A 15,698-nucleotide genomic window follows, 5' to 3' on the forward strand; every position below is an offset into this window, starting at 1 on the left:
ATCTCTTATCCTGCCTTCAAATAAAATTGCCGGGTCTCTGTTAAACGCTGGGTCTCTGTCATTGCCATTGAAGCTGAGGAAGATGAGCAGGAGCTTGTGTGACTCTCAGGATAATAATAATAATAATAATAATAATAATAATAATAATAATAAAAACAACAATTTAAGATAGGCCTAAATGTAATGCATATGTTTAATGCAGTTATTACGTTATTAAAGTTTAATTTTAAGCTAGTTGAAAGTAGGCCAGATACAAACCTCTTGGTGTATTTTAACGTGTTTTGTTGTATTAATGTACAAGTTTGACATTAAATAAATTATATTTGATTGATATTTCTTGCTTTTATTTTTATTTTAAAAATTATTATTCTGTAAGCGCAGCCTACACGCTTGTGTTCTGATATCTACAGGGTTGTCTTTTAGTGGATTTAACTATTATTAATAACAATAACCATGGTAGATCTAATTCCGTTTTTAAAAACAAATTCATACTTCTGCTTGTTCATTTTCCAACATTTTGCATACCGTATCCTTGTTAAGTAGTGCATAGAAAAAGAACATAAAAATACTTTTCCTTTATACTTGAGGGTGTACAATACAATATAATTTTGCTATAAAACAAAACTCTTACTTAGCTCCTACTGACACACAACCTTTTAACAAAGTTGCTGGAATGTTTAAATTGAGTTACAAAGTTGCTACAAAAGGTTGTGTGTTAGCGGCTTCTCAATGACCACATAACGCATGTGCAGCTAGTGACTGAATATAAAATCGCCGGTCTCCAATACACTGCTGGTAAATATTGTTAATAAACTGTGTTTAATTGAAGTTGTATGGTAGATATATGTAGATGTATGTATAGATACAGCCCAGAGTTTTTTTTTTTTTCCCCCCTCAGGAGGACAAGCCTCCATTATAAACTCCTACCTGTGCTGTGCATTGCTAGAAATAGCAGATGATGTGGTCTGCTCCCTGGTTTTAATTGGGGGTGCAACTCAAAACCTCCTGCCCCCTGCTGAAGCCCTACTTCTGCCTGCTTATGAGTGAATTGTGTAATGATGGAAATTGCATCATTGGGTTTCACATTCAATTTTCAGAGGATTTGACAAGAAGAAAAAAAATCCATCATAAAACGGTAGGAAAAATTAAACTTGACAAAGTTAAATACTAAATATTGACATGCGTGGATGCCGGTAGTTGTAGCTTTTCTCTGCATTTCTGCTGACTGGAAACACCTTTCAGCTTGTACCAGATATACTACTATTTCCAGAAGACACTGTGCACCTGTATGCCTATTGTACTGTGACACCGGTACCGTCGGAGATATATTTTCAGTTTCATATTATGGTAACACTTCTCTGAAAACAAAAAGTTGTTGGTGTTGTTTTTTCTGTTAGTTGGAAATCGTATTTGTACTATTTTAGCCCTTCCCCATCTGCAGAGTATTCATTATTTTAATTTAGAAAATGAAATCTATAGCATAGGATGTGCTTGACTTTTTGTCTGCCTTTCTCCTGTCGTAACAACTTTGTTTAAAAAATATTTTAAGCAAAGTATGTTAGGTGATGTGGTCTTGAAATCTAAATGCTATATCAATGTTGTATACTGTGCATTTTTAAAACAGACGCTGACAGTGTGTCAGTTAAGTATATTAGAACAAACTATGATGGGCTACTATTTCTCTGTTAGTGGAGAAAATGCGTTTAACAGCCAAATTGGGGTACACCGGTTTAGACTGCTTTATAGATCTATTAATCTACCCCTCCTACTGCACTGGAATTCCCTTACCTAAGCACCACATTACTGGACCCTCAGCTAATGCACTATCCTTGCACTACTGTGTCATTGCAGATATACGTGGTTGTAATCTTAACTTGTTGCATTCTATTTCATATTGTGTTTTAGTAGTATTATTTGCACGGACTGTAAACTATGCTGTATTTATATATGAATTTAGCATTGTAACCCTTTATTGCCCTGTAACACAGACACACATATTATATATATTATACACATATATACACACACATCGATCGATATACACATCTATCTAGAGAGACAGACAGACAGACACACACTATTGTCCTGTAACTTACTGTCCACTTAATACCGGTTTATTCGGGTTTAAGCTCCATATCAGTTGTGAATTATATGGACACCAGATATCTTAAGACATTGGCTCTGGAGTTTCCAGAACACACATTTACCAGTTGAAAATAGTGGAATACCTGAAAGCAGCAATGGATCCTTGTCTAAGGTTTTTTTGACATGATCAGACTCTCCAGTAAGTGAGCTTTCATCAATTTTCAGGTCATTTCCTTGAATTAGCACACTATCAGCAGGTAGAAGGTCACCTGGAACACAAACAAAAAAGTGTATTTAAGGCTATCCATATTTACACAAAATTTAATGTATCCAATTTTTGCTCGTTATGGGAGAACAGCAAACGTCTATATCAAATGGTTTGGTATCATTATTCATTATGTTTGGGTATTAGCTTAAAAGCAGATACCTGGCGAGTGCTAGGCTTTTTACATTCTGCACATTAATATAATACAAGTATCAAACTCAATTTTAGTACATTTGCATTTAACGTATCAATATTAAATATAATGCTACTCCTGGTAATTAAACAAAATCAAATTTACTTTCATCCCTGTAGAAATAAATGTGAGGTTACATAGAAGTTGTTACAGGGAGAATGTTCAGATTTTAATTGCTTATCTAGCTATTTATTACCTGCCACTTAGTGGCATATTTCTAAAGTTCATTTCCACGGAGAGTACAACCATATGCAATGCTTACCATATTTCACTTGTGCAATATCCCCAACAACAATTTCTGCCACTGGTATCTGGATGACTTGGCCACCTCTGACAACAGTAAACTTCTGCTCTTGTTCGATTCGGTTTTGTAGCCCACGAAACTGTTTCTCTTTACTCCAGTCATTAAAGGCTGTTACTAGCACCACACAAACTACAGACAGAAGAATTGCGACCCCTTCGATCCAGCCTGCATGTGATTCCCCTTCATCCTCCACACCACCAGAAGCAGTACCACAGACTGCAGAGAAAAAGGACATGCACAGCTGCAGAGTTACAGTTAATCTATAAAGGCATGCAGTGTGGTATGTAGGCTAACTAGTGTTCAAGATTTCTTACAGAACAAAAGGAGAAAGTATAGACCAAAATGGACAAATGTGGACTTCTAAACTTAAGCAGAAGACAAAGTGTCACAATTTGACACTTAATACTCAATGTTTTTTTGTTTTTTTTTGAAGAGCAAAAGAAATCCATTTCCAAACTGTTTTGTAGACAAGAATACATTTTTTCATTTGCAAAATGCTATCAAATCCATTATATGTAACATTGTATTAAAGCTACACTAAAAATACACCAGAAGAAAGAATAGGGTGTGAAGGCCTTACTTTAGTGAATTAACAACAAAATAATGGATGCCACATTTAACTTGAATACACCCTTCAAGTAAAATAAATGTGGAAAAAGTGGCGCTGTACAATACATTTAAAAAAAAAAAAAAACGACTTTCCGTTTTATTTCTCATTTTACATTGCAACACAAAAGAAAAACAAAACTATCGCTAGACGAGACATTTATTTTGCAAGTTGACCAAGTGTTGGAAAATGTTAGTAAGACCTTTTGGACTGACATACCTAACCTGTATAGCAGACAGAAATGCACCAAAATTGACTCGCTTCCCAAATATGATGTAGGGATCACTATTTGAGAGCTTGTGTTGCTTGCACTTCTTAATCTGGATGCAGTTTAAAATGCTGAAGAAGTTTAACAGCCAGTAGTAAATAATGGACTAAGAGCAGCTCATTTGATATTCCAGGTTGTTTTTAGTGTAATGTTTTGTGATATACAGAAGTCAAAACACAGATGGTGCTATTGTTCTTCCACTTGCAGCACTTGTTTACAACCCATAATTAAATCACTATGACATTAATTAAGCATTGAAAATACTTAACAGTGGAATAAAACCGCAAAACAAAAAAGTTCCAAGAAATTCCTAGATAATACTAAAGACATTTAAATACTGGGTGCCTTTGATAGACCCCATAAATGGGTATAGCAGCAATAACACATGAGTGTTAAAATATTTTTGGCTTGGTTTCTTTTTTCGTTTGAACCGAACATTTGTACCTACTTATTACAAGATGCCTTGGTCATTTTCTTGCACTGAGTGTTTACTGTATGGTACAGTAGTCTGGAGGGGTTTATTTCTTAGTTCATGTGACCATAAGCAAAGGTTTGCCTATAGAATCAGTGACTGATAATGAACTCTTACAGTACATGATAGCTCTGCAACATGTTGTAACAAGCACGTCAGTGAAATTCATCCTGTCACAGCTGCACATTTAAAATTAAAAACACCAATAGCATGATACAGCTTATCACTATGACCACAACATACAGAAGGTACATTTTAAGATGCAAGTTTGAAATAGAGACAAAGCGGATGGCCTTCACATACCTCTAGTTTCCAAAGTTAACTGTTAAACTAAGGTTGATTAACAACTGGATAAGGGGTTATTTTGTTAGAAATAAGTGTGAAACAGACATCCAGAAAAACTGACTCCAATCAACCCCAGATTATAATAGTCAACAAGCAGTTCTCTATATACAGTTCTTGTTAAACTGTAAAAGGATTATCATACTGTTGGATGGCTTTACAGCCTCTATACCTCGTGATAATGATAAACTATATAAGTTTGTTACATGTAAATTTCTAGATCATGTATACCAAACTCTAAAGTGATTTGATATGCAACACTGTATACTGAAAGAACGTCAGGTTTCATTACAAGTTTATTCATCGTTAGATTTGTCTCCACTCATTGTTGAATCTACAATTTTCACTCTGACTAGGTAGTATTATTAAGGAGTTAATGATAAATTAGAATTAATAAGTTATAAAACTAAAGATTTCACCTCAACCACCATGTAATTTCCTTGTGTTGAGCAGGTGATGAAGTAACAGATTTGAGATAATAGCTAAAATTCAAATTCAATTTAAGATTTATTTATTTGTTTTTAAATCCGGGGGATTGGGCGTTGATGATTTTTAGGTACTTTTCACTTTTTTGTATATACAAATCCAAAATTATTCCACAGAATAGAACTCACAAAACAGATAGTTGCTTTTTTAAAACAACTGGAATCACACAGCACACAGGCAGCACCGCAGCAGAAACACAGTCCATCACCGTAACACTCACCAAAGCACCTGTTATCCAAGGACCCAAATAAAACATACAAAAACATTTTGTACAAGCGTCAATGCTGGGCTTCGGGGTAGTGTAGTTTTCAAAGCAATCCAAAGCAATTGTTTTATAGGAGAATAACAGCAGTAAAAGATGTGTTTATTTTATTTTTTTATGAAAGGTGCAGATGCAAAGCAGAATTAATTCCCAAAATGCCAGTTCCGTTCCCAATGTCCAATTCCGCGATTCCGTCCGTAATTGCGCAATCGTGGCAAATCAGTAGTCCTGTGAATCCACTTAAAAACAAAAACAAACAAAAAAAAAAAAACATACCACACACCTGTAAAAACAAGTTGCATTATTTGACAAAATAGAGCAGTCTAACTTTAAAATAAACAAAATTAGAAAATTACACACTTTCTGGCGTAAAGAACCATCACCACCATCTGCCTCAATTAACCTCACCTCAATTCTAACTGTCCACTCCAGCCGCTGTTTGTTGCACAGCATCTAAGCTATATAAAGTGGCAGGTCTCTTGTAACGCAAAGGGGGTGGGTGGATTTAATAAAATCAGAGATTTAACACTTTGATAGCAGTTGATAACTTTTTGCAAGTTTATGATTCTTGAGAGTATCAATTATAGTACTTGCTACAGACAATTGTACTTCAGTTACACATTAAAAAAAAATAAAAAAAAAAATAAAAAAAAAATAAATAAAATATATATATATATATATATATATATATATATATATATATATATATATACACACACACACATACAGTAATTAAACTTTACTGATTTCCCCCTCCCCCTTAAACAGAAAACCCCTTGTTCGGGGCAAAAACTGTACAACTCAAACTCTGAAAGTGTGTATAAAAAAAAAAAAAAAAAAAAAAAAAAAAAAAAAAGTTTCCAAAAATGTAACATAGCTGTTTTTAAAAGGAAAATAACAAATCATTCATAATAGCTTCAATTTTACTAGATCATTTGTGCAATTTTCAAAAAATAAACTCCATAATTGTCTGTTTTTTTTTTTTAAACATCAGGCATAAATAGGAGACAGATTTTTGTTTCAGTTTTTTTTTTTTTTTATATAAAGTATCTGGACCGTCTAAAAAAATTTTTTTTCCAGTTGAAAAATAATTTTATTCACTTAAAATGCATATACTTAAAGCGACAGCATGGGAGAAGTTCAGGCATGGAAAAGTGCAGAGCAGTTTAGCAGTAAGGAGAAATTGCATCTTGAATTGCTTTAATCAGAAAACACAGGACATTGGGGAAACACTGCAGCTCAAAGTCAAACAGCCGCGTGTGTTTTTCTGATAACAAACAAGCTGACTCGGAGCAGCTGATTCAAATTCAGCGCCGTTCTGAGACACGGGTGAGGGGAGGAGCCAACACCACAGCAGAACAACGCAGCTAAACGAGGCAGTCTTCCCAGCGACAGCAAGTGGAAGCGACAGCGTGGGAGAAGTACAGGCGTGGAAAAGTGCAGAGCAGTTTAGAAGCAGTTTGACAGCTGCAGAAGAAACTAAATTTAAAAAAAAAAAAAAAAAAACACACAACATCAACATGGTCTTAAACCATGAACTGTGACACCTGCATGATGTGGGAAATCCGAGAAAACCCAGCAGAGCTAAACCAAGTGTGCGTAAAGTGCCGCGCGATCCAGGACTTGCATAAACTAGTAAGTATGCTAGAAATGAAGCTGGAAGAAATGAGACAGCAACAGGATCTTGAGGAGCTGGCACACCCACAATTCATGGAAGTCTGCATCACCCCTAACAGACTGAAAGCCACCAGGGAGATAGAAGGTCAGAACAGCTGGGTTCAGGTAGGCAGAAGCAGGGAAAAAAAGAAACTTCGTCAAACACAACCACCAGAAATCAAAACAACCAACAAATTTCAGACACTTCAAAATTCTGATGAGCAAAACCAACAACAAGAGAGCGAAAGGAACAACATCCAGGACCCTATTGACAGTGGTGACCAGACAGCAAAAAGAAGGGAGGTCGTGATTGTTGGGGACTCCATATTGATAAACACAGCAAGTTCAATTCGCAGTTTGGACCCCCTTACTACAACAGTGTGCTGCCTTCCGGGAGCCTCGGTCAAGCATATCACTGAGAACGTGGACAGGCTCCTAAAACGAACAGGAGACGACCCGGTAGTAGTCGTCCACATCGGTACAAACAACATTGGAAGAGACAGACCAAAATCCATGCAAAACAAATTCAGAGAGCTAGGAAAGAAATTAAGAGAGAAAACCAAAACTGTGGTATTTTCTGGTACCTCTGCACCTTGCAAAGGACCATATGGACAGCTGGAAATAATTCATTTAAAAACGCATGGCTGAAGATGTGGTGCACATGGGAAGGCTTCACTTATCTTGATCATTGGACCACATTCTACAACAAGGACTATCTGTATAGACAGGACGGACTGCACTTAAATAACAAGGGAACCAGTCTACTTGGAGAAAAAGGTTCAGAAGCATTTAAAGCAGAAAGGAAGGGGGGAGAAAATCAACAGAAGGGAGACTGCATCAAAACAAGGACAACAACTCAGGTAAGACAACCATTAAATGTATTTATCTAAATGCTAGAAGTATCAGAAACAACATTTTAGAACTTGAAGCTACTGCACTAACAAGTAACTATGATGTGATTGGTGTTACAGAAACTTGGTTGTCTGAGAGTGATGGGGACGAATATAATATTTGTGGGCATACACTGTATAGGAAAGACAGGCAGGACAGAAGAGGAGGAGGGGTAGCGCTATACATAAGAAACAGTCTTGAAGCCCAGGTGTTAAACCTGGACAAAGAAAACAAAGCCGAATCAATATAGGTCAGAATAACGGACAAAAATTCAAAGGGCATAATAATAGGAGCATGCTATAGACCGCCAGATTCAGATGGTGAGCAAAATAATCTGTTATACAATGACATTAGAAATGCGTGCAGCAAAGGAGAAGCCATACTAATGGGGGATTTCAACTTCCCCCATAAAAAATGGGAAAACCCGGTGGGTAGCACGACGGATGAAATTGAAATGGTGGATATGACAAATGACTGCTTCCTAACACAATTTGTCAAGGCACCGACTAGAGGGGAGGCACGCCTTGATTTAGTCTTTTCAAATAACGAAGACAGAATAACTAAAACAGAGGTCAGAGAACCACTGGCAAACTCAGACCACAACATGGTCTCATTTGGAATGTTTTTTAAAACCCCAAAAGTAATGACTAAAGCTAAGGTTTACAATTTTAGAAAAGCAAACTATGAAGGCATGAAACAGAGACTAACAGAAGTAGATTGGAGTAAAATAGAGAAAACATCCACAGAAAAAGGATGGTTGTTCTTCAAAAATGTAGTACTAGAGGCGCAAATCAATTACATACCTAAAAGTAGACAAATCTACATTTAAAACTACATTGCCAAAATGATTTAATAGATCAATTAAAAAAAATATTCAGCGAAAAAAGGCACTTTACAGAGCATTAAAAAGGGACCAAAAAGAAAGTACACAGAAAGAGTACACGGAACTGCAAACGCAAGCCAAAAAGGAAGTTAGAAAAGCCAAGAGAGAAATAAAACATTGCTAAGGGGGCTAAAACCAATTCCAAAATGTTTTTCCAATATTACAACAGCAAGAGAACATTCAAAGAGGAGGTTAAAGAGATACAAATGGCAAAATCGTAGATGAAGAAAAAAAAAAAAAGCAAATATACTGTGTTGAGTTCTGGCTATAAAAAAGATATTGCTGCTCTAGAAAGAGTGCAAAGAAGAGCGACCAGAATTATTCCGGGCTTAAAAGGCATGTCATATGCAGACAGGCTAAAAAAATTGAATATGTTCAGTCTTGAACAAAGAAGACTACGCGGCGACCTAATTCAAGCATTCAAAATTCTAAAAGGTATTGACAATGTCGACCCAAGGGACTTTTTTGACCTGAAAAAAGAAATAAGGACCAGGGGTCACAAATGGAGGGGCATTCAGAACAGAAAATAGGAGGCACTTTTTTACACAGAGAATCGTGAGGGTCTGGGATCAATAAGCTACTAACAACCAAACGAGCAAGATGGGCCGAATGGCCTCCTCTCGTTTGTAAACTTTATGTTCTTAAGCAATAGTGCCGGTCAACGAAGGCACTACCATGTGGTAGTTTACTGCAACTACAGTTATGCATCTCAAGCCGTTGGAAAAGCATGCACAGAAAACATCCAAGTATTCAAACAGTGCATTTCTGGTCAGATGGTCCATGTAAGCATTATAAGAATCATAATCAGTTACTTGGAATTTTTTTTTTTTAAACTCACATGGAAAAGGAGCTCCCAGTGGAATTGGAGGGACCATGGAAAGAACAGACAGACAGTCTTGTCTTTAAGAATAAGTCGCTTTTGAAAATGTCTCAGTGTATATGTCTCTATGTAAAGTGCCAATGATAAGTCTGATTGGGTTCTGCCTTCAAATCTTAATTTGTTATCAACTAGAAAAGTTCACCAAGTTGTTCCTGATGGAAATCTGTTACACCAAAGAATACTATTACCTTTCCTCCACAAGCAATCTCTCTGTCATTGTTTCAATCCGGGTATAGATGTGTCTCTTTGTGTAACTGAAAATAAAGAAGTGAGCCCTTTGGCTCAGCTGATGGAGGAAGTAGATGAAAACCCTGTTACTGGTCCAGATGGAACACCCACAGAAATCCCTCTCATCAGCCTGAAATTTGGTGACAATCACTGGTGGTTAGCTAAAATCATAGCAGCTCTCAAACAAGACCTGAAAGTGGAATTTCTACAGCCCCATGTCCCACATCCTACTTTTGAGCACAGGAATGGTAGAAGATGTGTGTTCCTGGTCTCTCATTCCTCTTTTTTTTTTTTTTTAATATAACCGAGGCCCACCTGTTCAGCTGCATTAGGCACTGTGGCCCTACTGTTAGGGCTCCTTGAGAAAATGTCAAATTAAAAACATGTTATATGTTTAAACCTGTACCATTACTTTTAAATGACCTTAATCTAAACTGTCCTTTATTCATTTGAATAAATAGTCAAAGACGGAAATCACATAAAATATGCATGGAGTGGGGGAAAAAAAAAAAAAACACACTAATTTTATTAAATAAAATAAATTGGAAAAACAGATGTTTTTATCAAACATTTAAAATTAGGCATCTTTGTATAATTACATTTTAGAAATGCAGTTATTTTTCTTTGTCAAACAAGACGTGCATGTCTCTTATTATTTACAATTATAAACACCTGAACGGGAATATCACGGAGTAAAACCAGTACAATGTGCACAAAAACATAACTTAAATCCTTTTCTGAATACTGTGTAAATAAGACATCCAACCTTTACCTCTCACGCTGAACTGTCATGCACAAAAAACACAAATGTGCACAATACAGAGAGCCTGCAGAAGTTACTCTTTCCGCCACTACTCTGTACAACCAAATACACACACACCTCAAATTTTCCAGTTTTCATTGAAAATTCACAGTTTAATATGTCTCAATGTACTCTGAAATTAAAGCATTGAACAAATAAACAATTGGAAATAAAAAAGAAGTCATGGAATCGTTTTGTTTAACAAAATTTAGTCTAACTTATGACTCAAAGCAGCCACCTTTTCCAGATATAACAGCCGAACACACTTGAGGCATTCTTTCTACAATGGAAATCAATGTTCGGAAAGTTCTTCCCAACACTGTTGCAGAAGTGCCCACAAATGTGTTGCACTTGTAGGTTGCTTTGCTTTCACCCTTCTGTCCAGTTCAGCTCGATGGGGTTTAAGTCTGGAGACTGTGCTGGCCATTCCATGATTTGAAGCCTACCGTCTTGTTCTTTTCTTCTAGGGTAGTTATGTCATAGCCTGGAGGTATGTTTTGGGTCATTATCTTGCTGTAGGATGAAACCCTGACCAACTAGGCGTATACCAGAGGGTAAAGCATGGTGCTGCAAAATGTTGTGGTAGTCGTTTTGGTTCAGGGTGCCACTCTCTCTGTGCAAGTCGCCGACTCTGGATCCAGCAAAAGAGCCACAAACCATCACGCTTTCCTCCTCCATGTTTGACAGGAGGTGTCACACACACCGAGGAACTACCCTTTCGCCTACTCGACAGCGTACAAAAACCCTGCGTGATGAACCGAAGATTTCAAATTTTGATTCATCGGTCCTTCTCTTCTCATAAGACCTTCTTCCAGTCTTCAGTAATCCACTGGCGGTGCTTCATGGCCCAGGCAAGCCTCCTCTTCTTATTTTGCCATCTTAGCAATAGCTTTCTTACTGCCTCTCGACCTGTCAAACCTGCAGCTCGAAGTCTTCTCTTCACCGTTGAAACTTGAGACTTGCTTACTTCGACCAGTGTTAAGCTGTGCTTGAAGCTGTTGTTCTGCGAGCCGCCTATCACGCAAGCTGTTGACTCTCAGAAACTTGTCTTCTGATTCTGTTGTGGCTTTGGGTCTGCCAGACCTCTTCCTGTCAGAGTTTCCTCCAGATTCCAAGTGCCTTTTGATGGTGTAGGGAACTGTACTCACTGACACCTTGGCTTTCTTTGCAATTTCTCTAAAGGAAAGACCTACACTTTTAAGGGTTATAATGGGTCTGTCTGTCTTCCTTTGTTAATTGCCTTTTTCTCGCCATTATGATAGCAATATACTACTTCCTGCAGTACAATACTGTCCAAATAATGCTTAAGAGGGTATAGTAACAGTCTGTTCCAACACTGCTTTTATACAGACAGAGGGTTTGTAAGTAATCAACAAAAGTTGGGACACCTGTAGGAATTGTCATCATCAACTTTCAAAGCTTAATTTACTTCCATTGCTGCAGAACAGCTGTAAGCTGTTAACTCACTACTTGTTCCCTGAAAAAGGCCTTTTTGTATAACTCTGATATGTACATTATTTTTCAGTTTTTGGTAACTGAACTTTTTTTTAACCTCTGGCAGTTTACTGCTTACCTTTGTACCATTTCAGGTTATTCACTGGACTTGAACTGGTTGAATTTCAATAAAAACTGGAAAAATGGGGGTGTTCTAAAACTTTTGACCGGTAGTGTATGTGTGTATGTATATGTATTATATATATATATATATATATATATATATATATATATATATATATATATATATATATATATATATATATATATATATATATATATATATATATACACACACACACACACACTTCACCAGATAGTTCTTGCTCAACTTTTAAATGTGTTTCTGGTCATTATTTTGCTGAAAATGAAGGACTGCCCAACTAGCTGTAATCCTGATGGAATGGCATGCCTCTGAAGTATGCTATGATAGCCATGCTGGTTGAGCTTGCCATGGACCTGGTAAAGATCACCTGCAAAGCAACCCCAGACCATGACACTCCCTCCTCCATGCTTGACAGTGGGAACCACACATGCAGAACTCATGCGCTCACCCTCTCTGCATCTTACAAATACACGGCGGTTGGACCCAAATTTCATATTTTGACTCATCGGTCCATAAGACCGACTTCCACTCCTCAAATGTCCAGTTTCTGTGATTTTTGGCCCAGGCAAGTCTCTTCCTCTTATTCTGCACTCTTAACAATGGTTTCTTTGCAGCAATTTTTCCAGTTAGGCCAGCTTCAATCAATCTCCTCTGAACAGTTTATTTGAATCATCTGTACTTCTAGTTGCATTTAGCTGAGCTTGTATTTCAGGGGCAGTTAATTGCCGGTTTCGCAGACTTGGGACTCGAAAGAACTTGTTCTCAGATTCTGAGGTCACCCTTGGCCTGTCTGACCTCGTTTGGTCCTCATGAGTGCCAGTTTCTTCAAATCGTTTGATGGTCTTGGCCACAGCAGTTACAGACACTTGCAAAGTTCTTGCAATTTGTCTTAAAGATTGACCTTCATTTCTTAAAGTAATTACAGACTGTCTTTTTTCTTTGCTTAACTGAGCATATTTTGCTATTTTCTGCTCCCTTACATTCAGGAATGACAAACTTGTGCCTATGCTACCTATATTTATAGTAATCATGGACCCTCACCTGTTAATAATTGGTGACAAAAGGTTAATTAGGTAACATGTTAGTTAACTCAGAGAACATCTAACAAAGACACTTTTATACTTAGGCCAGTGTCCCAACACTGTGTTATACACATTTCAGACTTTTAACTGACTTGGGCTTCAGACTGAAATCCCCTTGCTTTGGGTGACCATTTCATTGAAATTGACAAGATCTACATTTATTTAAAAATTTAATTTTTGAATGCAGTTCACTTATGATTATCAGCTTATATAAGTACACGTATCATATAATGAAATATTAAGTGTTTACAGACAAGTTTATACAGTTAAAAGCATAGATAATCATGAAAAACCTGGTTTCAAGCAGGTGTACTCAAACTTTTGACTGGTACTGTGTGCATGCATGTATGTGTGTGTGTGTGTGTGTGTGTGTGTGTGTGTGTATATATATATATATGTATATGTGTGTATATATATATATATATATATATATATATATATATATATATATATATATGAGACACAGAAACAAACAAACACACACAGTGCTTATAGAAAATCTACACTCCCTTGAACATTTTTCACATTTTGTTGTGACAGTGCCTTGGAGTTTCATGCATTTAATATTTGGCAATATTTGACTATTCTTCTTTACAAAACTGTTCAAGCTCTGTCAAGTTCCTTGGGGAGCTTTGATGGACAGCAATCTAAGTCATGCCACAAATTTGATTAGATTTAGGGTCGGGGCTCTGACTGGGCCACTCAAGGACATCTACCTTTTCGTTCCTTAGCCACTACAGTGTAGCTTTGGCTGTGTGCTTTGGGTCATTGTCATGCTAAAAGGTTTACTACTGTCCCAGTTTCAGCTTCCTTGCAGAGGGCAGCAGGTTTTCCTCAAGGACTTCTCTATACTTTGCTCCATCATTTTCCCTTCTATTCTGACAAGTGCCCCAGTCCCTGCCGATGAGAAACATCCCCATAACATGATGCTGCCACCATCATGCTTCACAGTAGGGATGGTGTTCTCTGGGTGCTGAGCTGTGTTGGGTTTGCACCAAACATAACGCTTTGCATTTAGGCCAAAAAGTTCCATTTTAGTTTCATAAAACCATAAAACTTTTTGCCACATGGCTACAGAATCTCCTGAGTGATTTTTTTGCATACTTCAAACGGGATTCAAGGTGGGCTGTCTTGAGTAATGGCTTCCTTCTTGCCACCCTACCATACAGGCCAGATTTGTGGAGTGCTTGGGATTTTGTTGTCACATGCACACTTTGACCAGTCTTGGCCATAAAATCCTATAGCAAACTCTTGCAAAGTTGCCATTGGCCTCTTGGTAGCCTCTCTGATCAGTCTCCTTCTTGCTCGGTCATCCAGTTTGGAGGGACAGCCTGACCTAGGCAGGGTCTTGGTGGTTCCATACACCTTCCACTTAAATCGTCTTGACCATGCTCCAAGGGATATTTAAGGCCTTTTTTTTTTTTTTTTTTTTTCCTTATACCCAATCCCTGATCTGTGCCTTTCAACAACTTTGTCCCGGAGTTCTTTTGAAAGCACCTTGGTGCTCATGGTTGAGTCTCTGCTTTGAAATGCACTACCCAGCAGAGGGAACCTACAGGAACTGCTGAATTTATCCTGAAATCATGTGAATCACTATAATTTAACACAGGTGGAGGCCACTTAACTTGGTGTGTGACTTTGAAGGCGATTGGTTATACCTGAACTAATTTAGTATTGCTATTACAAGGGGGGTGGACACTTATCCAACCAAGTTATTTCAGTTTTTATTTTTAAATTATTTTTCTACAAATTTCAAGAATATTTTTTTCACTTGGAATTTGTGGGGTAGGATGTGTAGATAAATGAAAAAAAAAAAGAAAACTATTTTAATTCCAGGATATAAGGCAACAAAGTGAAAATCTTGAAAGGTGGTATAGACTTTCTATAGGCAATGTATATAATACAGTATATATGTGTGTACATATAAAACACACACGTTATGTAACAAACCGCGTTTGACACTGTCACTGTTGCCCTAGTCAGACTTGCATTTCAGCAAATGCAATCTACCTAGAAAATGTCACAGATGCTTGAAAAGCTGAACGTTTAGTAATACTCCTATGATAATAACCTCATGTTATGCAATGACAGCTTGACACTACAAGGAATTCCCTTGTAACATTGTGTGTGCTGATGCGCTGGGAGGCAAAATAAGCTGATTCCTGGAGCCAGCATTACACTTCAGCCATCAACACCAGGCAGAAGGATATCTACATCATCAGATGGAAAGAAATGCAAATGGATGGAGATGCAGATGGATCACATTAGTTTACTGTAAAAGCTAAGTCTTAGTTGGTGCTTAACTCTGCGAGAGCCAAGTTCAAATCAGCATTAAGTAAACATCTACTCATGTAATGGAAATCAAACATTACTGCACTCTAAATAATACTGT

General features: G+C 37.2%; 1 protein-coding gene across 1 annotated transcript in view; it reads right to left on the bottom strand.

Annotated features, from left to right (window-relative positions):
* Nucleotides 1–15,698, bottom strand: part of atp2b1a (ATPase plasma membrane Ca2+ transporting 1a) — a 71,132-nt gene that overhangs the window by 19,251 nt on the left and 36,183 nt on the right. Inside the window, 2 exon segments of the mRNA XM_041257208.1 lie at nucleotides 2,229–2,354; nucleotides 2,806–3,063. Coding sequence (XP_041113142.1) covers nucleotides 2,229–2,354; nucleotides 2,806–3,063 — 384 coding nt within the window.

The sequence above is a fragment of the Polyodon spathula genome, chromosome 8, assembly GCF_017654505.1.
Source record: "Polyodon spathula isolate WHYD16114869_AA chromosome 8, ASM1765450v1, whole genome shotgun sequence".
Taxonomy (NCBI): Eukaryota; Metazoa; Chordata; class Actinopteri; order Acipenseriformes; family Polyodontidae; genus Polyodon; species Polyodon spathula.